At 46.7% G+C, this 24,023-nt stretch overlaps 3 protein-coding genes across 7 annotated transcripts; all 3 read right to left on the bottom strand.

The window, feature by feature from the left end:
* Window positions 1-1,820, bottom strand: LOC136538591 (UDP-glycosyltransferase 91C1-like). Its single transcript, XM_066530542.1, has 2 exons — window positions 1,208-1,820; window positions 1-1,118 (listed from the first exon to the last, which is right to left on the bottom strand). The coding sequence occupies exons 1-2, from the start codon at window positions 1,703-1,705 to the stop codon at window positions 132-134; spliced, it is 1,485 nt and encodes a 494-aa protein (XP_066386639.1). The 5' UTR covers window positions 1,706-1,820; the 3' UTR covers window positions 1-131.
* A 1,471-nt stretch (window positions 1,821-3,291) lies between these two features.
* LOC136522653 (F-box/LRR-repeat protein 17) lies at window positions 3,292-9,693 on the bottom strand. 5 transcript variants are annotated; one of them, XR_010775959.1, is made up of 12 exons: window positions 8,722-9,692; window positions 7,381-7,482; window positions 6,860-7,004; window positions 6,593-6,777; window positions 6,351-6,455; window positions 6,128-6,225; window positions 5,778-6,013; window positions 5,633-5,699; window positions 5,461-5,546; window positions 4,740-4,829; window positions 3,715-3,813; window positions 3,607-3,645 (listed from the first exon to the last, which is right to left on the bottom strand). XR_010775959.1 is itself a non-coding variant. In XM_066516487.1 (11 exons), the coding sequence occupies exons 1-10, from the start codon at window positions 9,294-9,296 to the stop codon at window positions 3,762-3,764; spliced, it is 1,629 nt and encodes a 542-aa protein (XP_066372584.1). In that variant the 5' UTR covers window positions 9,297-9,693; the 3' UTR covers window positions 3,292-3,645; window positions 3,715-3,761. The 5 variants fall into 5 exon arrangements, 4 of the variants coding, with proteins under 4 accessions (XP_066372584.1, XP_066372562.1, XP_066372577.1 ...); XM_066516487.1 differs by lacking the exon at window positions 4,740-4,829 and having other exon boundaries at window positions 3,292-3,645; window positions 3,715-3,791; window positions 8,722-9,693; XM_066516465.1 differs by lacking the exon at window positions 4,740-4,829 and having other exon boundaries at window positions 3,292-3,645.
* Window positions 9,694-17,716: 8,023 nt separating this feature from the next.
* Window positions 17,717-23,813, bottom strand: LOC136536409 (uncharacterized). Its single transcript, XM_066528715.1, has 2 exons — window positions 23,719-23,813; window positions 17,717-18,476 (listed from the first exon to the last, which is right to left on the bottom strand). The coding sequence occupies exons 1-2, from the start codon at window positions 23,811-23,813 to the stop codon at window positions 17,717-17,719; spliced, it is 855 nt and encodes a 284-aa protein (XP_066384812.1).
* Between the last annotated feature and the right edge of the window lie 210 nt (window positions 23,814-24,023).

The raw sequence follows: 24,023 nt of genomic DNA on the forward strand, positions 1-24,023 counted from the left end.
ATTCATCTAGGGTAAACACCACAACGAGCAAAATTCTTATTCAAAATACATGATCTTGCAGGCATCTAATGTGTCGGATAACGGGTTTGAAAGCTGTTATAAGTGGGAGTTACATACCCTGCACGCTAGTCTCAGCTGGAGGCAGGGCAGCGGAGGCCGGAGTACGATCTTAGTTGCTGTATAAATTCGTCGATGTACCTGTCCTGCAGTTCCTTATCAGCTACAATCCCTTGCACCTTGAGGGCATTTTCCACGAAGACACCCCTGGTTTCCTCCTCTAGCATGACGGCCCGGACTGCGCTGGCGACGCCATGGCGGTCGAACGACCCGTCGTGCTCATCCCTGGCCACCTGCAACCCCACCTTCTTCCCCTCCATGAGGCGCGCATTCGGCCCTTGGTCCCCGAAGATGGGCAGCATGACGAGAGGGCGGCCATACAAGAGCCCTTCGATGAGCGAGTTCCGCCCGCAGTGCGTCAAGAACCCGCCCACGGCGCCGTGCGCCAGTATGCTGGTCTGAGGAACCCACCCCGTGGTCACCAGCCCACGGCCGCGGCTGCGCTCTTGGAACCCGGCTGGAAGGATGTCCGCGTCGGGAACGCCGCTGGGATTCCTCAGAGCCCAGAGGAAGCGTGTCCCGACGAGCTCCAGCCCCAGCGCCAGCTCGCGCACCTGCTCCACGCGCAGCGGCACCTCGCTCCCCAGCGCCACGTACAGCACCGAGCTCGGTGGCTGCGCGTCCAGCCACCGCACGGCGGTGTGCTCCCCATTCGCGTTGGCGCCGCGCCCTCCGTCGGGTGACGGCGGAAGGAGCCCGAGGGGGACGACCGGCTTGCCGACGAGCGGTGCCACCAGCGGGAGAAACTCGGGCTCCCACTCGAGGCTGCTTCGCATGGCCATGACCGTGCACCTCTCGCGCGTCAAGCAGAAGCGCTCGGCGATGGACATACATGACGCGCCATCCTTGGCCAAATATTGTTTATTCTGCTCCGACTCGTAGCGGGGTGGAGCCGCCGCCGGCCGTTCCTCTACAGCGGCACCCGGCTTGGCGCGCGAGGACTGCCGATCCCTGGCCGCGGCAAGAGACGCGGCGCTCGGGAGCAGCATTGCGCATGGCACCTGGTGACAAGCCGAGCTGGATCTGAGACAAATACGGAAGCAAAAGCAAGTTGACAGCGTTGACCAGTTTTCATTTGGTGTGAGCGAACCTTGTTGTCGACGACGGCGGCGCCGGCGGCCCAGTAGTGGAAGCAGTCGACGATGACCCAGTCAGGCCTCTTGCCCTCGTCGGCGCAGGACGCGCCCAAGAACTCCGCGAAGGGCGCGGCGAGCCCGTCGAAGGCCTTGAACAGGAGCTCAAACTTGTCGTGGGGGACGCTGTTAGTGGACTCGGCGCCGTCGGGGAGGCCGTCGACGCGCGGGAGCGGGAGCGCCACGAGGTCGACGCGCGGCGCCGCGGCGGGGCGCAGCGCCGGGAGGCGGGCGATGTTGCCCGGAGTGGAGACGAAGGACACGCGGTGGCCCCGCAGCGCCAGCCGCTCCCCGAGCTCCAGGTACGGGAGCAGGTGGCCGAACCCGAGCCACGGGAAGATCACGAAGCGCAGCGGCCCCGGGGACGAGGACACGGCGTTGTCCATGGCGATTGGCCGAGGGGAAAGCGGACGTGCAGCCGAGAGGAGCAGACCTTGCCCGCGAAGGCGTGGCATTGATCTGAATCGATACTGTACTTTGCAGAGATTGATCGATAGAGACGGGAGCAATGAGCCAATGACGTCGTCGGAGTTAGCATTAACAAAGATGGCATGCTCTGCGCATCTTCTATTTTAAAAATAAAAAGAAAAGGAAAATCTGCAGGGATGCAGCAGTTTGTCAAATGGGCTGTGACGTGCTGACGTACGTGCTGGCTGCTCAGTAGGAGTATCCAAGAAACTCATCGCAGGTTACTATGTTATTAACGAGCAAAATGCCACTCGGAACCTAAAGCTAGCATGGCTACACTCGAGGGTCGTTTTTTCCGGTCGATAAGGCTAATGAGTAATGAGTACTCACTCCATTTATTTTCGTAGGGGTATTAAATTTTCGAAAGTCAATCTTTATAAACTTTCAAACAATTAATCAAACTATATACACATTGAGTGTAAGGAAGTTGTATCAATTTTGTATATAATAGATCTTGTAGTACAAATGTACAATTTGATTTTGTACTGGTCGACAATACTTACATTGTTTTAAAATGTAAGTTTTAGTTTTATCCTACTTTGACTGAGTTTATTGAGAAAAAAAAACTATGTTAACATCTATAATACAAAATAAATGTATTATCAAGACATTTTATGGTGGATTTATTAATAAAACTAATTTGACGTAGATGTTCGCTCATTTTTCATAAACGTGATCAAAATTAGAAAAGATTGATTTAGAACATAACTAAAACAACTTACGTCGTAGGAGTATATTATCATAGAATTTTTCTTTTTTGTTAACTCGTTTTCTAAGGATGTTTTCAAACCCTAATATGTGTTGGAAAGAAACGAAGCATAATCTGACTTTGATGCCGAGGAACAGCGTCAATGATTCATCTGTTTTTATGAAAATTGAGGTGCACACAGATGTAAAGGTGTCTCAAGGATCTCCATGCAGTTGGGGGGTGGGGGCATGCCATGAGCATTGAGATCTGAGATACGGGACCGCGTTTCAAATGCCTTGCAGCGGTTCAAAACGGCATTATTCAAGAAAAAAAATTATCATTTGTGTTCTGCGAGCGGCCTACCGTATAAACAAAGGTACGCTGGCAACTAGTGTCGAAAGTTGGAACGGAAGGCGATATATCATCTTATTCAGGATCTTTGGCCTGCCGTGCCCATGCGGCCATGCGCCGTGCCACCAAAATATTGTATATTCGTAATCCCTATATCAAACTCATATTGCACCCAGAAAAAATTCACCTGGGTAAACAAAGCTTGAAGAACCTTGCGGCTTTTTTATCCTATCTGCAGGATAGAGTGATCTTCTCAACATTGCAGAAATTGAACTGGATACTATGATATGGATCCTATGCTAAGCCCTGTTCGCTTGAGTTACTTTTCAGTCATGGAACAGTGTTTTCCTCTCACAACATTTCAACATAAACATCAACATAAGCCAAATTTCAGCATAAGCGAACACGGCATTATCTTCCCAAAATTACTGAAATTAAACAGAATATGGATATGGATTATGGGGTTTCCCCTTATCTACGAGTAGAGGTTGAAGAACCAATGTTCATACTCCATAGACAGCTCATGAGAAAGCATAGCAGAATAATGCCACCAAACCAAAATGAGTGATCTAGGATCATTATTGTTTCCTAGAGAATACGGGTCATGGTTACAAATTATTGCTCTACAATGTTTCCAAGGACAGTTGCAAGAAAACCATGAGGGATTCAGACATGTCCAGGCAGCAATTAGCAGCTTATACAACAAGCACTACAGGTTCTGATGCAATACAGCAAGTATACAACGAATTAATAATGTTATGTGGTGCATGATTCACATAATTTGGTGTGTACAATGCTCGGTTAACTGGCTCTAGTGATGTTATTATGAACCAAGATGCACAGTGCATGGGTCTGGCTCAATTCAATCAATTTGTCATCCTCCAATGGCTGAAAGAAACACAAGAGTAATTAGACATCCCTGTGAAAATGGCTGGGCGGAAGGCATAGCGCTTTTACCTGCTGCTTTTGGAACTGGGGGAGTTGAACCCGTTTCAAGCCATCTGCTAGCCGCTTGCATGGAAGAGATGGTTCAGCTGCAGCGAACTCATTCAGAACCTGGCAAAATTTTGGCAATACATTGGAAAAATGGAAGACCAAGGGATAATGCCCTTTCCATTTCCTTTCCGTAATGAAATGATTGATCAAGTGAACATTAGACCACAGTTTGGAGAAGTTTTTCAATTATTTCAGTTAATTTGGTGAATGATAGAAATATTGCCTTTCTTTAGGACTCCTCATTGTTACTACTAAGTTTAGTTGCTCAATTCTTTGTTTCAATTCTAAAACTATGAACCAAATGTCAACCTGGTTCAAGTTTGTGTTTCTGTTACATAAGCAGCAACAGATCTCAATTGTAAACATACAAGCTGTCTATCAGCAAAGTTTTAGAGTCTCTTAAATATTAGTGCAGGCTAACAGCATCTTCTATGGTTTTCATTTCAGCTTACAACAAAAGGCTTCTCAATCTACAACTACTCAGTTCAAACCTCTTAAGTACAACAAAGTGTTTCAAAGAAAAACGACAATGTCCACATCAATGGATGGCAGAGCCACCTCATCACAAGTATAGCTTGCCTAGAGGTGACTCATGGCCACACACACATCATGTCAATGCCTGGGTGATAGACAAGTCACAAAAGATTGGTAGCACCCTCACAGTAGAAAGGCATCCAGCACAAACCAAACAGGAGAAATAACTCAGCCTAGTGTAGCTAGGGCTACAAAGTGCAGGTGGTGCTATGCTGCAACCTGTCTATCCAGGATGTCGGTTGTTCAGCTTGATCCAGTCCTAAAACTGAGTCAACAAAAATCTATATATTATTTTTCTATGAGCGGAATTACCGCTTCCAGCGTGTTCAGATAATTAAGTTACAACACCAGTACACCCTACATGAGGCACCAAAATTACAATGTACAAGAACCAATGCCAAATGAATGGTTTCTAAGCTATGGAATGCCTATAACAATATAGCCTGGTATACCTTCAGCTCCAACCCTCTGCTCACTCCATCCTAGACTCCAGTTCATATAAGTTGCTTGATTAGGTTTTGTGGCTTGGATGTTATCAGTGTCTGGAGGGCAAAAATGAGCCAAAAATCAAAAGCCAAGATGAATTAGTTCCCTCTAAATTATAAGAGACTATTTCTTCACCAATTGCAAATCAAGCTTTTATGCCAGTTCAATTCACTTTCCCTTTTATTTGGCTTACGCAGATCATGCACATGCCTAATCTGTTCAAATATGCCAACTGCATTTGTGACAAACATTGGACTATAAGCAGCATCAAAAAATATTGTCAACTTCCTCAGCAGAGTAAATGATTTTCTGCCTAACAAATATAGACTAAAACATGCTCATACAATAACACTGGATTTTCTGGCTAGTGAACTACTGATCAGTGAATAGCAAAAGGAAGCTGGCCAATAGGAAGATCCAGTTAGAAACAGGCCCATTAGATCCGTAGTCTACATTTATTTGACCCAAAAATTTTGCTCACAAACATTTCCACTTACACTGCTCTGCAGGCATGCTTCCCAAAGTGCACCTCAGCCCTAAAAACCCTTATCATTTTCAACCTCATTGTTTGTACTTGAGAATTCAGATACTAATGAGGGGCATATTCATGGTCACATTTTCTAAAGAAAAATGATTGCCTAACTAAGCATGGTTGCGGTGTCAATTATTTGAAAACAAAGGGAATACCTGATTTCTGATTGCTCCAATCAACATATCTTGGCATCCAGATGCATGGACATTCTTCAAATTTGGGCACTGAAGAAGCAGACGTTCTGAGGCAAGTAATTCTAATCATCAGCAATGGTGACAACTATTTACCTACTTGATAACCTGAAAAAAAAATGAAAGGACATAATACCTGGATGTAGATTTGTGCAAGAGTTAAGATTGAGATCATTTAACTCTGGACAATTTACATATAGAGCCTGCGACGTATGAAACTAGTTATAGATTTTATTAGTAAACAATAGGATGTATCAATGCCCATAAAGTCCAAGGCTTACATCTATTGCAGAACAGCCCCACAGACTGAGTTTCTTCAAATTCCCATGCTTTATAATAAGCTTTTGGTGAATAGGTTGCCTCTTTAAGGTGGATAGTTTTCGTATAATTCTTATACCTCCATTGAGTTCACCAAAATACGGACCCTCTTTTTCATTCTTCACGTTAGCGCATAGGCTCATTCCACAGTCCATGAGTTGAAGACATGGCAACTGTGCTGTGGCTAGCTGGATCCCACCTATAGAAGCATATAAAAAATTATCTCTACATTAGGGAATCATGCATGATAACCAGTAAACTCATGTGCAGTGAGGTAGGATTAATCGACTGCGGAAAGAGTTCTGGGGCTTACGTGTGGTCACATTTGGGCAAAGAGCAAGGAGCAGCCTTGATAAAGTATGAGGGAACGCTTTGCAGATCATCCCAACACCATTATCACTAATGCTAGATCTGGAGTAATCGAAACAGGTAATTAAAATCAGCTAAATACAAGTAATTCCGGCTGGTAAATAAAACAGCAGCTTTCTGATAATCAATAACAGATTGCATTTCCAAAGCCAAGGAATGGAGCTTACCCACTTAAATCAAGTAACTCCAAGCTCGGACACGACCGAACAATAGATGTAACAGCTGCATCAGTTATTTTTGAACCTAGAATCAAGGATAGCATGCACAGTCCCCTGGTGAACAATAACGAGACTGAAGTTAGAAAGTTGAAGTAATACAAAACTAGAATATTGATGAGATTAGCATGCGATATGGCAACATTGGATCAAAAAGATGGTTGGATAGTAGATAGAAAAGGGCAGAAATATACCTGAAATTAGCATTCTCTAGAGCACATACAGCTTCGTTGGATAATTGATTCGATGATATGTGCATTTTTTTCAAGTTATGGCATGTACGACCTAGGCCATCCATCAAAGTAACCAGATCGTTAAAATCACTACTTTGTTGTGTGAAGCACAGTGAGAGCTCATTCATATTAGGACAGTTCATAACCTGTAAGAAACATCCCCTCCAGTGAACTAATGCAGAAAATGAACTTTTTATCATTGTGAATAGCGTTTGAACACAGTATTACCGATTTCGAAAGGGAACAAAGATCTGACAGCCAAAGAATTGAAAGGCTTGAAGAGCACAGATTAAGAATATCCAAATTAGAGCAACCACCAATTTTGAGGACTGAGAGAGTAGACTTCTCCGAGACAAAACAACTTAGATCCTCCCTGCACACAAAATAAAATCAGCTTATATTTATGTATGTGCTTAAAGCAAACACGATATTACTAATATAGGATGCAAATATAATCATTCACAAATCAATGTCAAGATGACTTTTGCAGCAGGATAACCATAACTAGCTAAGTTTCTGCAAGAGACGTAGCATGGCAATCAACATATGACTAATGCACTAACTTGAAACAGAGTAATAGACCACTAATTGCACTGCACTAGTAGATTTGTAATAACTTCAAATGTCCATAGGACCTCTGCTTCACACTTTGACTGTTTAATAACCTTGATCTCGTCTTGCAATTTTAGTTGAGGAGCTAGCATTGGAAACAAGGTAAAACATGTATATTATAACCAAACATAACGTACCCAGTAATCCTGTTGACTGCATCAGCGGCCATGGTAATCTCGAGAGTTCTTAAACTTGGGCAGGAAAATGCAATACAAGACAAGGTAGTGGCGTCAACATCACTGCAAGAAACATTAAAGAACAAGATACATGTTAAGAGTACTAAACGTTATCTTAGTAAAGAAACATACACCGGTAGGGATACATGATCTTATACTGGTATAGATCATGGATAGTAATCAATGGCCATTGATGAGCACTGACCAATTTGATTGCAAGTACTGATTGTGGGTCTCTAAACTACAGCATTGGTCAGAGAAGGCATAATGTTTTAGAAACAAGTTAAAAGAATTAGTTTTAGAAACAAGTTAGCAAGACAAAGAAAATCTGAAACAAAGCCATTTCTATAAAATTTGCAAATAGATGCATGCACCGTTTATGCATTCATCTAGCAAGCACCTTTGTACAGTGGTGTCCACTCACAAATCATCCTACAACTTGACTAGGTACTTCTGAAACCACATTTTGGTCCTTTTAACATTACTTGACTAGTTTAGAGTTGTATACTTAATGTCACAGGATAAGCAAAGGATAAGCCAGTAAGGCACCCTGTTCATTATGTTCTGAAGTGGGACATTAATCTGACACTAATACTCATGAGCTCATACACTCATACCGACGTAGAAACTGACCTAAAGCATGCAGCTGCATGACAAGACATTGATAACTCCCTACTCATTTCTCAACAAGGATCCCTGCTTAAATCAGGCATTACCACAACTAACCCAACCAATGCTCAAATATGATCTGGGGGCACTAACATCTTATCTCCTCACAGAAACAAAAAACGTGAGCAAGTCCACATATCCAAAATATGACAAGGATGCGGTTTCCCCCATGGTTGCATGGTCTTATATAGTAGGCACTGTTATTAATTTGTAGTGCGTGCTTATTGAGCCCTGAGCATTAACCAAAACCCCAACACCCTTATCAGATAGGACATAAATATTCCGTACATGCCTTGACTCCTTGTCTTGTCATGCCAATTGGAGACCAAGGCAGCAGCACCACCAGTTTTCAGATCGGTTACCCGTCTTATACTGTACTACTACTACTTTGGAGGTCACCCAGAAATATGGCCTTTTCCCCATATATATAATATTAATATTCTAGCGATTTATATCGTATCCCTTAATCAAAATTGAATAACCGTAAGCAGAAATTACGCGCGGGCGAATTCCCTGGTCATCGCAAAAAATGAGCAGCGCCGAGCTGAGATCGGCTCATCGATCTCACTGCGGCGCACCCAGATCGCGTAAGAATCGCACTGTTCCAGGTGAGATTCGGCCGGGGCACCTCACCTTTCCATTCGGAGGTCCAGGCGGGAGAGCGCGGTGCAGCGCGGGAGCAGCGCGCCGAGGAGGCCGACGCCAGAGGAGGCGAGGACGCGGAGGCGGAGCTCCTCGGCGGCCCGCCAGACCCGTCCCGCGCAGTCCCGCCAGCCGCGGCTGACCCCCGCGGCGGCCATGACCCCGCGGGGGCCGAGGCGGCGCAGAACCTCCGCCATGACCTCCCTGGGCATCTGGCGGGCGCCCACGTCCACCGTGGCCTCCTCGTCGTCCAGCTCCGCCTCCCCCATGTCGACGTCCTCCACCTTGGGCTTCTTCTCCGGCGAGGGCGGCGTAGTGCCGGCCTCGTCGAAGGAGAGGGCGCGGCGGAGCCTGTGCTCCCCTCCGGCGCCGCTGGCGCTGGCGGCCCCGGACGAGGACGAGGGCGACGGGGTCGGGGTCGGGGCGGCCCCGCCGGGCGCGGGGGCGGGGGCGGGGACGGGGCCGACGCAGACGTGGCCCTTCTTGGGCTGGCCGCAGCGGCCGCAGTTGTAGTTGCCCCGCGTCTTGGGGCGCGGCGGCGGCGGCGGCTTGGGCAGCGACGCCATGGCCGGGGCGGGGCCCAGCCCAGGGGCCGGCCCGGGGGTTAGGGTTTGGGGGGCGCGCAGCTGGGCGGGGTCGGTCGGTCGGTCAAGTCAGGGGAGGGGGAAATAGCTGGGGCAGCAGGGCCGCGCGGGAGACTGGGGAGGGGTTGGCGCCATTTTTCGGGGCGCGAGCAGGATGGATGGATGGATGCAGAGGGGGGGGAACGGAGGTGAGGATTTGGTTTTCGCGTAGCGCCGCGCCGGCCACGACGCAGACGCAGCTGCCTGCCTCCCTCTCTCTCTCTCTCTCCACAGACCACCACACACACATGCACGGGGGGCACCGCTGCCCGCGAGTTGTTGAAAAGAAAAGGGAAAAAAAAGGAGGGAGGAGGGCGACGAGACGTGAGTTGCAAGTCGTTGTGTTCGGGGCTCCGGCTGTCCGGGATTGGATTTCCTCTGCTCTGCCCTGGCTTTGACAAGATCCGCCCGCCCGGGAGACGAATTCCTTCCGAGTTCGGCCTCGTTTTAAGCCGTTTTTTGCACCGAACTCATGTGTGAAATGGCTTCATCTCTCCCGGCTAGTAACAGAATTTTCTGGCTTTTTCTGTCCACAGCTCGTAGAGTTTCTATCGAGTTTCGTGTTTACTTCTCCCTTCTCCGTCGGTGTGCACGCGGATTCAGCCCAACCCTATCACCCGAATCATGATGGTCGCAAGTCGCATCGGCCTACTTTGCCGATGGAAAGTTGCAAGAAAAGAGATTCTGAATCCGGCCTCTCTCTGTCTCTCTCCCTTGGAAAACTGACTGAATGGTATCTACCCGCTCTACAAAACGATATGGGGGTTCGTATTCGAGTAGAAATTTGGTACATTACCAGCTCACCCAGCTATACCATCTTCTACGCGTTCATTTCCTTTAATTTATTTCATTCATGACTTCCTGTTAGAAATCGCGGCGGCAGGGCCACGTAACGGTAGATCCTGAGCTGGCCCGAATCAGCTTTGTTTTGCCTCGTTAGAAAAATCCGCTCGGCTATTGCCTAGACTCAACGCCGTGAAGAACATCCTCGTACCAACACTTTTTAGTTTTTCCTCTTTTTTTACTAAAAAATAGCTCGAGCATGTGTGGCGAGTTTAAATAGAGGAAATGCTAGCATTCTATAAACATTGCAAGTGTCCTAGATAGAGGTCAAATATGATTGTGGTACTAGAACGTTAAAAACAATTTTGCTATTATCATCCCATGCCAACACGAAGCTCTTAACTTCCAAACAGCCGCCCGTGGATTGGCGGCAAGGGCAGGGCGAAACGTTTTTTTTTTCAAATCAAATCAAATAAAAAAAAAGTACACGATTTTTTGTTTACAAATAGGCACTAACCGCCAGCGGCCGTAACCGTACATATCACCCGTGTCCGTACGTATGCGTGCATCGTACGTTACACCATCCAAAATCCCGAGCACAAACTTGAAGCGTCCGTTTAAAATACAACAAAAATGAAAGCGCATGGCTACGTCCGGATGCGAGCTAGTAGGTACAGTACACGCGAGTGCGAGATAGGTCACGTTCGCTTTTCTTATAATCCATCTTTTTCAGCTTATTTTTTTAGCCAGAACAGTGTTTTCCTCTAACAACAAATCAGTCGGAACAGTGTTTCGACTTATTTTTCCAGCGAAGCGAACGGGACCTTAATGGTGCTACGTCCAGGCACCGAAATGCAAATTGACCTGCAGGTACGGTGTGAGTGAATTTAACGTACATATCCCATCTAAAATACTCCAAATTGAGTGTTGGAATGATTCCTGACGGGATATGTTTACTAATTTATATAGCATTGATGAACTGGAGTTCCTGGGTCTAACCCAGGCCAAACGAACGGGCCTAAAAGGTGCTTTCAAATTAACAAAGAGATGCACACTTCTAACGATGTTGTCGGGAGAGCGGGCAAGAAGTGTCGTACTGTAGCGTGTCCGACAACAGCTAAACAGCGTGGCTGATCAAGCGCGGAGATGGTGTCATGTTCTGGAAGGCGGTTACGGTGGTGGGGACCCAAAGGCGATTCTGTTAGCTCACATAGTCGGTTGGTTAGGCGGCTAGGTGCCACGGCGGGCGCCCTTATAAGCCCTTGTAATCGCATTGTGCAAAGGCATCGAACTGAATACTTCTCTGGACCCTGAAATGCTATTCCCTATCTAAACTCTGTTCTTCTGAATTCCTCCCAAGTTCTTGCTGTTCCCCAGTCTAAACTCCAAATTCCCAAGTTATCCGTTGTGTTCATCCCGGAACACAACAATTGGTATCAAAGCCGTTGCGCTTCGATCTCTGCCGCGCTTGGTTATCCTTGATCGTGTCCCTAATCCCCATCGGTAGGAGTCGCAGTTCTTCGCTTCGGTGATTGAATCACACGCTCCAAAGGTCCGAGCCGAGGTTGAACGGTGTGACACCCTCAGTGTTACGCCCTAAACAAACTACTAAATCATGTCATGAGCATCATGTTTATGTGATAATGCATGTGATAGAATGTGTAGATAACATTTTTGTAACTTCAGATGATCAATAAAAATGTTAAATAATAAGTTATTCCATAACTCATATGTATCAATTAGGGTTTAAAACTAATTTTTATTGAACAAAAATGCTATAGAACATATATGTGGCGCTAAATAAAGTTTGGAATATGAACTTTGTAGATGACAATGAAATACTTGCCGTGGAAAAATAACAGTGCTAGCCAACATTTCTAATAGCCTGAAAATGCAATTTAGAATCAAATTCAGCTAAAAAATTGGAATATTTTCAAGTATATTGGCAGATAGACAATGCAATGTTTGGTGATTTATTTTGTGAAATCGAGTTAGGAGGTGGTGTCGTATTTTAGCTCAGGTTGGTAGCCTCATATCCTCTCTGGAGCATGGTGAAGATGGTTTAGGTTCCACAGCAACCATTTAGTTTTTATATGCGCTTTAAAATTCGTGCAAGACGTGATTTCGGGCTAGTTCACCGGGTGAGCGCAGTCACCACGTCTCGGGGGCGCAATGTCGCCACGCCTGCTCGCTCTGCGCGTGCACGCGCGCTGCCGCGCATGTCCGGCTGCGACTGCCCTGGCCTGGCCACCACTGGCTCTGCCGCGTGGAGCCACTGCTGCTGCTCGCACGGCCGGGCAACGCTGCAGCCTGCCTCGCCGCGCTGTCACACCGCCGATCCGCCCCGCGCCACGACGCAGCTATTGCCGGTGCCATCGCATCGCCGTCATGTCCGTGCCTCCCTCTGCACCTCTGCGTCGCTACCGGCCCAGTTCGATGCCGCCACTATCACGCGCACGTGGTTGAGCTCACCGCCGCCTTGTCATTTATGGCACTGCGGCCGCGCGGGCCATGCCGGTCGTGGACGCACGTGCTTGTCCGTGGCATCTACGTGCGCGTCGCGCCTAGATCATGCCGGCCACGTCCTGCCAAGGCGACACCGAGACAAACCCACTTGCCGCCTCATCTCTCTTTCCCTCTGTTGCCACTGTCGAGCCGTGCCATCAAAATGGCCACCAAGTGATCACTTCCATTTAATTCAGCACTTCTGCGGCTTCACCATCAAGTTCTCTCGCTGCCCGACCCCACCCAGCCATGAAGAAGGCATTGCCAAGCTCCAATTTGGCTCTTTTCCCACCGCCGTGCCGATAAGGCCGCATCCAATCGTGGACGAGGGCAGCCCTCCTAGCGTCCCTCCCGAGCCAATTCACCTGCACCACTAGCTTCGTCTTGCCTCCCTCTCCACCTTGTGCACGCCAGTGGAACCACTACCCCCCTCGTTGCCGCTGACGCGACCACGCCACCATGGTGCGCCGCCGCACGTGGCCACACCTCCTCCGCCATCCTCCACTCCAACCGTCACCTCGACTAGGTCCATGGTAGTCTACTGATGCTCCCTCACTAGGCAGTTAGGTTCTTAGGTGCTCTGGTTCGCCGGGCAACCACGTCACCATCGCGGACGGCCGCGTGTCGCTGCAGCTCCCTCCAACATGTCTCGTCACCTCGCGTTGTTGCTTGGTGTAGGCGGTTGGACCGTAGTCGAAGGTCAGCCCGACCGACGGGCCAGCGCGAGCCTCTGGTGGCTGGCGCGGTCGTACTGTGTCACCATCTATCGCGTCGCCGTGCACTGAGCCGACGGGGGTGCGCGCGGGTGAATTAGGAAAAGGACGGGGGGTTAAGTGAGAAGATCTGAGAGAGAGGGAAATAATGTTAGCACTTAGTTGTGATTTGGGAGAAGTGCGAGGCCTCTTTTGTAAAAGCGCCAACGCGCGCGGGACTCCCTGCCACGGGGTGCCTCACGAGCGAGCCGGCCTCGCGTGGGCCGCGCCAGCGGGCTGCTGCGCGCGCTGGCTCGTGTGGGTCACGTGGGAGATTCAGTTTTCTTTTCATAAGGAATTAGTAAATAGTTTTCTAATTTAATTTCTAAACTGTTCTTTGGTAATTAATATAAAATCATGTAGGTGTCCAAAAATTGTGAAACGAATTTTTGTTAGGTTCCTAAAATTGTGCTCTATCTGTTGGTGTATTTAGTTCATGTTTATATGTGTTGACATTAGGAGCTATTAAATCATTTGAGAATGCTTAATAATATTAAGTTAATTATTGTAGGAATTTTTGTGGTGAATTGATGATAGTTTTTATCCTTAAATTTTTACAGCAGTTTCATTATATTATTATGTGCTCACTGTAATTTTTGTAACTTTAGAATAGACTAAGCATAGGGTAGTTAAATGCTCTTTGTTTAAATATACATTAAATCACTAGTAGAAATAAAGATATATCCTTAAATTGCCAAGCTAAGGGTTTGTTAGTTGAAACCAACACTTTGCTTGATGAAAATGATAGTTAGCTTAGTATCTTAGTCATTAGAGCTATCTTAGTAGCTTAGTATGCGTATTCTTATTTTAAGAGTTGTTCTTACCTAAATGCTAAGTGTTGCATCATCATCGCATGCATGTAGAGAACGAGTTGGCGGAGATCGTGATCATCGGAGATCACGAGTTCGAGGAGATCGTCGATGAGTACGAGGAGAAGATTCTCGTGCAGGAGGTCCCAGAGCCACCACTAACTGACTCAGCTGACACCGCGTCTGCCTAAGACAAGCCCCGGTGCATAACTTCTATTTTATAATTCACCGTATATATGTGTTGTGTATTTACGTTACAGGAATTTTATGAAAACCACATGCATAGATATACCTGTCCTAAGAGTCTTATTAGTACATGTTCGAGTAGATGCTATGCTTGGGTCATCGGTAACGTGACTAACCTGCCGTTGCTCACAATAGGGGATTATTATTATTCTCATAATAAAATGATGAAATGAAAAATAGAGACATGGTAATGATATGGTATGGATATTGGTAGGTGTAACAGGTTGTGTCCTACGGTCAACGGGGCTTAGCTTGGTTACACTGTTTTCCCTGTTCTGTCGATCAAGGACCGTCCATTGCTGTGGATGGTAGTCAGGTCACAGACTTATTATCCTGGGCATATACTTGCTTATGGGAGGGGGAAGGCTCGTTACGCTCTTGTCGTGGGTTCTGGCTCTTTCCGGACCGACTGATTGGAGGCGGGGAAAGGTGGAGGTCTAAACACCATGTTGAGATCGGGTCTCAAGTGTGGGGACTTGGAGTCCAAGTTTGGATGGAGACCTAGACCCCGTGATAGAAGTGGAATAGGTTGATCTTGTTTGTGCCTGGGGTATAAATGGGACGTGTGTTTCGCGGTACCTAGCTGGGATACATTGGTTCGCGAATCGTCGTTTCCGTGAGACGGTACGGCTTGGCTATGGTCTAGCATCGTAGTAAGAACTAGAAGATGAAAGATGATGAAATAGTTCTGATTGCTTAACCCTTGCTTGGAAGTAGAACAATGATTACCTAGAACGGTTAGCTAATGAAGTAATCATGACTGCTAATAAAACTTGACTGTAAGGATGAACTATTAGTAATGCTTTCCGCAAACAAAAAGAAAATAATAAACCCATATTGCCTATCGTATCCTTGAGAGTTAGGAAACTATTCCCATTAGTTTGGTAAGTCTTGCGAGTACATTGTGTACTCAGGGTTTATGTTACCCCTGTTGCAGGTGAAGCTTGAAGAGTAGCTCTTGTGTAGAGGATTCTTATGGTGGGCACAGACGGATTCGTGTATCATTTCCGCTAGATGTTTATTTTCATTCTGCTGTTTAATTATCACACTTTAAACTATGGTATTGTAATAAATAATTTCTAACTCTTGTTGTATGAAATAGACTAAGTAATGTAAGCCCGTACTTATTATTGGATTCTGGAGGTAAAACGTGGATTGTTTCGAGTTCTCCCTTGGGGTGTGCTCAACAGAAATATCCGATGTAGCTCACCTTCGAGGTGCTTAGTGTCTAGTGGAAGACGAGCGCTTCCGAAAACGTGTTATTTCGGACGGTTCTGCCACAAACGGGTAAAAAAAAAAATCACGCGCGGAATTGATCACGTGGAGTTGCTGATCTTCGGTGAGGCTGGCGCCAAAGCAAGGATAGAGAAGTTCTAGTAGGACATGGCGAAGTCGGTGGAGGAACTCTCAGCCCAGTTCGAGAAGATGGTGAAACAGTTCACGGGATTTCAGACCATGATGTAGGACTCGTTGGAGTCACTGAACGCCATGGGTTCGTGGCAATCGACAGCCGACAAGGCGTTTGAGGAATTGCGAGAGCGGGCGGATGGTACGACGATGACTCTGGAAGCATTCACCAAGCGGGTTGATCTCGCTGCGTCACGCATGGATTCGCTTGAGACACGACTGACGATGGCTCCCGCAACCGCTCCAATTCCTCAAGGTCCCAAGTTGGTCGACCTCAACCTAGCTCTAGGTTCATCCTCTAGCTCTCCAGCTAGGGACGGGGAGCAGCCCACGGGGCCCGGCGAACACTGCGGTGGCGTCCTCAGATCCCGGCCGTAGGACATCCAGAAGAGTATGTTTCCCTTCCCAAACCCACCTCCATTTTTTTCGCCTGATGATCATGTTCCTACGAATTGTCGGTCGTCTCCTTTTCCTAAAATGAAATTTCTGAAGTTTGATGGCAACTCTTCTTGGTTTTGGCGCGACCAATGTGAGGTGTTCTTCGAGGTCTATGTAGTACATCCCTCTCTGAAGATGAGATTTGCAACGCTAAATTTCAAAGGGGTGGCGGCGACATGGTTGTAGACGGCGCAGAGGAAGTGGAGGATTATAGAATGGTCTCAGCTCTGTGAGATGGTGATGGAGAAATTCGACAAGAATCAGTATCAAATCTTGCTCTATCGGTTTGATGCATTGAGGCAGAAGGGGTCTGTTGTGGAGTACCAGGCTGCATTTGAGAAGATTGCCCAAGGCCTGTTGTTGTACAACAGTGGCTATGATGATACTTACTTTGTGAATCGATTTGTGGTTGGTTTGAAGGAAGAGATACGCTCTGTCATTACTTTGCATAGGCCAAAGGATGATGTTGAGGACAGTGAGGAGGTGGAAGTTGAAGATGAGTCAGTATTAGTAGTGGGTCAGACTGCTGACAGTACCCAAGTTAAGTGTCGAACGTTGAAGGTCTATGGTAGAATTGGTAAATTGGAAATACTTATCTTGGTGGACTTGGGCAGTGTGGGTACATTTGTCAGTCAGCAGTTGGCTGCATGGTTGGAGGTGCCTCTATCTGAATGTACACCTACTCAATTTGTTACAGCTGATGGAGGTCCAATGGTTTGTTCTCAACAGGTCAAGGATTTACAATGGACTATGCAGGGTCACACTTTCATCTCTACTGTTGGAGTGCTTCCACCAAAGTGTTTTCATATGATCTTGGGTAAAGATTGGCTAGAATCTTGCAGCCTAATGTGGATTCATTGGTCTAACAAAGTGCTGAAGTTTACTCATAATGGGAGGAGGGTTACACTGAATGGTCTGGAGCAAGGTGTGAACAGTTGTGCACCAATATCTGTTGATAGGCTTCATGGAGTGCTTAACCAACAAAATGTAACTTGTTGTCTACAACTCAAGTAGGATGAGTTATTTGGTAATGACAGCAGCAGTGAGCAGGAGATACATTCAGTCTCACTTCAAGACACAGCCCCTTTACCTGATGGGATTCAGCATTGTTTTTGAGGCGTCGCCTAGTCGTCGCCTAGGCGTCGCCTAGGCGACAAGGCGTGGTCGAGGGCCTGGGCGTCGGGGTCGCCACGACCTCAGCGTGTATGGCGTCCGCCTCATAGGATTAGGCGTCGCCTAGGCGCGAATGGCGTCGGGCGGACGCCTACCATCGCGCCGCAGACGCCGGATGCTGGTCGTAGGGGAAGGGCGCCAAAAAGAGCGCGGCCGCGAGGGGAATCGACCGCACGCCCGCGGGAAACGGAAGAGACGCGGGAAATCGACCGCGCGTGCGCCTCTTCGCGTGGGAAATCGACCGCGCGAGTCATTGACCGCGAGTGCGGGCGAGGGGAGAGGAAGAAAGAAGGCAGCGGACGGACCTCGACCTCCGCTGGGCTACTACTCTGCTCGTGTCCACCGGCCGGCCGCCCCTGCCGCGGAGCCGGCTTGCATCTTCCTCCGTCGGCCCGCCTGTTGACTGCGCCTCCGTCGGGTCCCCTTCTGCCTGGTATGCCCCCCGCCTCCACTCTGCTTTTCCGCCTGGTATGCCCCCCGCCTCCACTCTGCTTTTCCAAATCTCGTACGACGGGAACTTGGTGAGCGCGAAGCCGGCGGCCTCGTCCCACGGCGCCTCGCTGAAGTCCAGCTGCTGCATCTCCGGCACCGTCGACGATTCGGGGGAGGCGGACGGCGACGGGGACGGACACGAGGACTCAGCTGCGGACTCGCGGCAGGACGAGGACGCGTCGTCGGAGGACGGCGAAGAGGAGCAGTTGCTGGTGGGGGTGGACGACGACATGGCAGCAGCTGCAGTGGCGGAGGCGGGCTTCTTGGCGCCCTTCTTCTTGGACGCGGCGATGTTCTGGCAGAGCGTCTGGAGCTTGGCGTCGACGGAGGCGTGGAGCGGGCCGCGGGAGGCAGCTGCAGTGGCGGAGGCGGGCTTCTTGGACACCCACTCTTCTGTCTGCTCTGCTCTGCTCTGCTTGAGTGCTTGTACTGCTGCTCTATACTCTCTGCTTTGCCTCCTCAAGCTCTGCTCTGAATCTGAATCTGAATATGCTATGCTATGCTCTGCTCTGCTCTGTCTGCTCTGAATATGCTATACTCTCTGCTCTGCCTCCTCAAACATAAGGCTCTTGCTTTCTTTTATGTAGCATCCAGCAGGCACTAGTATATAAAATTCTACCTTACAACGCCTTACAATATGCGTATGGCGTCGCCTAGGCGTCCGCCACAAACGCCTAGGCGTTGTGAAGGGGGTCGGGCGCCGCGCCTCGCCGCGGCGCCTCAAAAACAATGGGATTCAGGAGCTATTGGATTTTTACTCTAACTTGTTTTAGGAGCCTACTGCATTACCACCTCAGAGGCAGTTTGATCATCAGATAGAACTCATACCTGGAGTTGTACCAGTAAATATTAGGCCATACAAGTACTCTCCGGGTCAAAAGGATGAGATTGAAAAGCAATTAGCAGACATGCTTAAGCAAGGCATTATCAGGCAGAGTGTAAGTCCTTATGCCTCCCGTGTGTTGCTTGTCAGAAAAAAGGATGGTAGCTGGCGTTTCTATGTGGATTATAGGCATCTCAATGCACAGATTGTTAAGAACAAACATCCGATGCTATTAGTAGATGAGGTCATTGATGAATTAGCTGGTGCAAAATGGTTTACAAAACTAGACCTTTGTGCTGCATATCATCATATTTGTATCAGCCACAAGATGCTCACAAGACAGCTTTCAAAACACACAGTGGCCTATATGAGTTCTTAGTGATGCCATTTGGTTTGACCAATGCACCAGCAACATTCTAGGGGATCATGAACATCATTTTTGCACAATTACTGAGAAAAGGAGTTTTAGTCTTCATGGATGATATCTTAGTATATTATGAAACTCTAGAGGAACATATACAACTGTTACAGCAAGTATTTGAGATCCTGAATAAACATCAATTCTTCATTAAGTTGTCAAAGTGTATATTTGCACAAGAGGTTGAGTATTTAGGCCACTGTATTTCTGCTAAAGGAGTAGCCACTGAATAGTCCAAAATCATAGCAGTGCAACAATGCCCGGTGCCTGCAACATTAAGAGCTTGAGGGGTGTTGGTATATTTTAACGCACACAGATAAATCCACAGGCGCACGGATACCGCTATAGCTTTCACCCAGAAGTATTCCAAGTATCGTATCCACATGGAAACGTGTGAGACTAACTATGGTCTAACTTAACTAAGGGTAGCAATAAGGTTATGATAAATAGGAGCGTAGAAAGAATAACTAAAGTTCTCTAGTTCTGACTTGGGTAAGCTTATGTCTTCTACTATTCAACTAGGGATATTACTAGGGAAAGATAGCAGCAGAGGAAGCTTTCCTTCGCAACCGCGTCCTACATGCGCCTATAGACGGGAGGTGGACTACAAAGGATCAACGAACCTATATAGTACAGGCTATATAGAACTTATGTCACTCACACGATCTACCACCTTACAGAATGCAGGGTGCATCCACGATTAACCTAAGTCTAAGCACCACGCTTACACTTACGATTAATACTCTACTCCCCCTAGAAAGAGAATAAAGCAATCAAAAGAGAGTCATGAACCTGAAGAAGAATATAAATAAGATGCTTACTTGAATCGGAAGTTGATTACCAGAGAAATCTCAGACGCAAGTTCAGATAGAACTTGAATCCGCCAAGGTACAAGCCATAGAGAGAGCACCGATAGGCCGGCACCTCCTCCAAATTCTTCCCCACTCTTTATCTCACTATTATTTATAAGACTAGATCCTATGGAGGACTAATCTTCTCTTGATAACTAGCTCTGATCCTCATGATATGAATTAGGGTTTTAGGATGGCTCCAGGGAGGGTGGCAGAGGCTAGTATATATAGGTCAGAGCGTCCAACGTGAGCCCTTGGATCAAACCGACTTAAAGGACGGTGTAGATGCAATAGAAGGCTGACATGGGGGGCCCACAGGTTGTGCGGCCTCTAGGTGGGGCCGGTCAGCCCCACATGTTAGAGACACGGGCTCCACTTCGGTGATTCGCCTTCTAGAGTCTTCTAGAGTCTTCCCACATTGATTACGCGGTGGAATTCCATAATTCCCTTTAACGAATAGATCCCCTTGACGGTTTTCTGGATAAACCCTGTTGAAAACACAGATTCACCAAAACTCATGTAATTTATTAGTTTAAACCCCTATACCTATGTTTGGTGATGGGATTAAGTATAAATACAGGTTATGTTGACGGTTTATAATTGATGTTAGTGGCCATCAATAATTTCCCCAAGCTTAACCTTTGCTAGTCCCTGAGCAAAGCTAAACTCAGCAATGGATCCAGGAGTTGCTACAATGTTTTCACTCCTCAAAAGTACACATGTGTTCAATCAAAAATTCTCCTCCGGATTAGAATAAACTGATCTGACTTTCAAACTTACCCATATTACCTTCAACCATGGGGCTTCTTAACCTTCACTTGGGTCTTGAGCAATTGAAAGACATAACGATCAAATCAAGCACTATATCTCAAGTTCTTTGTTCCACCATTGTTCCGGAGTTTTTATAAGTTTTTCAAAATAAAACTCAGAGATTCCATTGTATGACACTCTCAAGTCTCTCAATATATGTGGTATTTGTGGATCCTCACCAAAGGCAGTAAAGATGTTATGCTTCTTTTTTTCTTTCTACAACTAAAACTTATGTGGAGTTCATAGGTAGAGAGAAAGCTAGAGCATTCTTGCAATGCATATATTGTAAAGTCAAACAACAAATCCAAAGAGAGTTGAGTCATACAATCAAATCAAAATGTGCATGTGTGTGGATATATGGTGGATATATATGGTGGCTAACCTAATTCTACTATGCTCCTTGAAAATATATATTTTCTTTGAAACTTGGAAACATTTGCTAGAGAGCAGGGGCTATCTTATTCATCTCTCTTTCTCTTATCTTTTTTTAGGCGGGCATCTAAGTACCCATTGTTTTAAATATCTTGGACACTTGTCTATTTTTTTCTCATCTTTTATTTTTTTATGAATAACTTTTGCATAGCCTCATGTCTCCTTTCTGCGTAATCCAAAAAAAATTCTACGTAATCTCAAAGTCAAATGTCAAGGACAGTTGGAAGTCCCGACAGTTTGGGCAGAAGTTCCAGCAGCTGGAAGTTTCAATGCAAACAACCGGGAGTTCCGGCACCAACGAGAATAGCACTACAAGTGCTAAAACGAACTTTGAGTGAAAGATATCTTACAACCCCACTCCCTAGTAGTAAGATAAAGTGTTGGGGTTGCTCCTTTGACGCTGGAAGGTCACCACTCCATAGATCGAGTCCAAACCCTAAGAGGAGAGTTGGGGAGGAAGACAAACCAACAAGAACAAATATGATAGCAGAAATCACAACAACAATAAGCACGCGGGACACAAGAATTTATCCTAAGGTTCGACAACCCCACAAAGGAGCTCCTACGTCCTCGTTGTTTAGGAGACCACAAAGGTCGGAGTCTCTTCCTCCTCCTTGCCTCTCTCAAAGCAACCACAAAGGTCACTTGAGCTTTCCACTAAGAAATCAAGGGTAATACAAACTTTTCAAGGCTCTTCCACAAGATGGAATCTCTTGGGTGATGCCTAGCCGGCTAGGGTTCCAAGAACCCAAGAGTAATAGACGCAAATCCAACTGGCTTGATGAAGAAATCAAGTGCTCAAGCTTGCCAAAGTGATTCTCTCACTCAATCCACTCTCCTTTCACTCAAAAACCTAGGGGGATCGAAGATTGGAGCAAAGAGGAGAGGAGAGGAGAGCCTTGAATACTTGGGAGCTGTTTTGGATGAAGCTTTGTGAGCAATGAATAAGTGATTCTAGTTAGAGGAGAGGAGAGAGCGATTTATACTCAAAGGAAAATCCAATCGTTCAGATCTGAGTCAGAAGTTCCGGCATAGAACGCAGGAACTTCTGGCTCAACACAAAAACATTGTTCACGCAGACAGTCCATTAGGCTTGCCCGCATATTATCGGAACTCACGTCGGTCACTGGGACTTTCGGCAACTAGGAGTTCGACTTTCGTCGGGACTTCCGACATACATGGTAAGCCAGGCGCCTAAGTCCCAAAGCGTCGGGACTTTCGGCACTTGGAACTCCCGACTCTAGTCAGGACTTTTGACGGGCGAAGATGTGCAGGCAGCTAAGTCCTGAAGTGTCAGGACTTTCGGAGGGAGCCAGAACTATCCGACACCCAAAACTCCCGACTCTTGTCGAGACTTCCGACGGGCGAAGATGCGGAGGCGGGCTGTGGCTAAGTCAACAAGCGCTGGGACTTTTGGAACCAAACGTTAGGACTTCCGACAGCCGGAACTCTCGGCTCACGCCAAAACTTCCAACTACCAAAAGTCCACAAACTATGTCCAATTGTTCTGGAGGTGATTTTGTGTCTCTCTTTTGATTTTACTTTTATGCTTGAGCACTCTATCTTCCTCAGATCACCTAAACTTGCATCTCTCTTTATAGTACGGCATACCTAAACCCAAAACAAAATAAAAAGGCTTTGGAGAGCACTTTGGGTTCATCCGCTTTTTGCACTTGAAGAATTGAGGGATACCATTTCATCTTAGATTAACTCTTCTAAAGCTCTTAAGGGACTAAAGCTGCAATATATCTCATTAAGATCTCATTAGTCCCTAATTTGGATGTCATTAATACACCAAAAACCACATAGGAGGCAAATGCACTTTTAATTTCCTCCTTTTTGGTAATCGATGACAACCAACTTAGGCTTTCATAAGAATGTAAGAATTTAAAGCTTTTGAACCCCGAAATTTATAGAGAGCTCCCCCTTAATATATGCAATGAATTTGAATTTCAATGATGACCATCAACACATCACTTGCATATATTAAGGTAGAAACTCCCCCTAAATTTTCCAATTCGTAGTGTGCAACAAGTGTATGTGAACAAGTCAATATCTATGAAAAAGAGAATGTAATACGACATGTTATATTCACTCAACAAGGAAAGGAAAATATAATGGCCAAGATCTCAAAGTAACAACTTGAAACAACACATGGCCATCCAAAATAACATCCACCATTCACATGTAGAGACTAATAGATATGTAGATAAACATTACTTGTCCTACAATCATCTATCACACACACAAATATAGTTGTCCATCACATAGTGCCACCACACGACATAGTTCATACAAGCTAAAAGTTTTAAAGTCTCACAAGCTCCAAGCGACCAACTAACTTATTACAATAAGATCAAAGCCTAACACTCCCCCATTTGTCAACAAGTGCCAAAAAGGGTAGGCCGCGTGAAAGAAATGACTACTCATCGTCGTAGTCCTTGTCATAATCACGGTCACCATCATCATCGTCGTCGTCGTCATCATCTTCCTCGCGGTACTCCTCATCATCGACATCCATTTATGACTTGCCATGGGGACGAGGCTAATCGGATGACTCTCCATAGTAGTCCTTGCAAGCCTCATCATAAAGCTCGAAAGGATCACGAAGTGGTTCCAAGGCCCGAGGCGGTGCGAAGTGAATGTCAAGCTTCTGCTCAAAGCGATGCATCCTCACTAGCATCTCTTGCTCACGCTCAACACTAGCACAACAAGCTCCAAATATATACTT

Source organism: Miscanthus floridulus, chromosome 2 (assembly GCF_019320115.1).
Source record: "Miscanthus floridulus cultivar M001 chromosome 2, ASM1932011v1, whole genome shotgun sequence".
Taxonomy (NCBI): Eukaryota; Viridiplantae; Streptophyta; class Magnoliopsida; order Poales; family Poaceae; genus Miscanthus; species Miscanthus floridulus.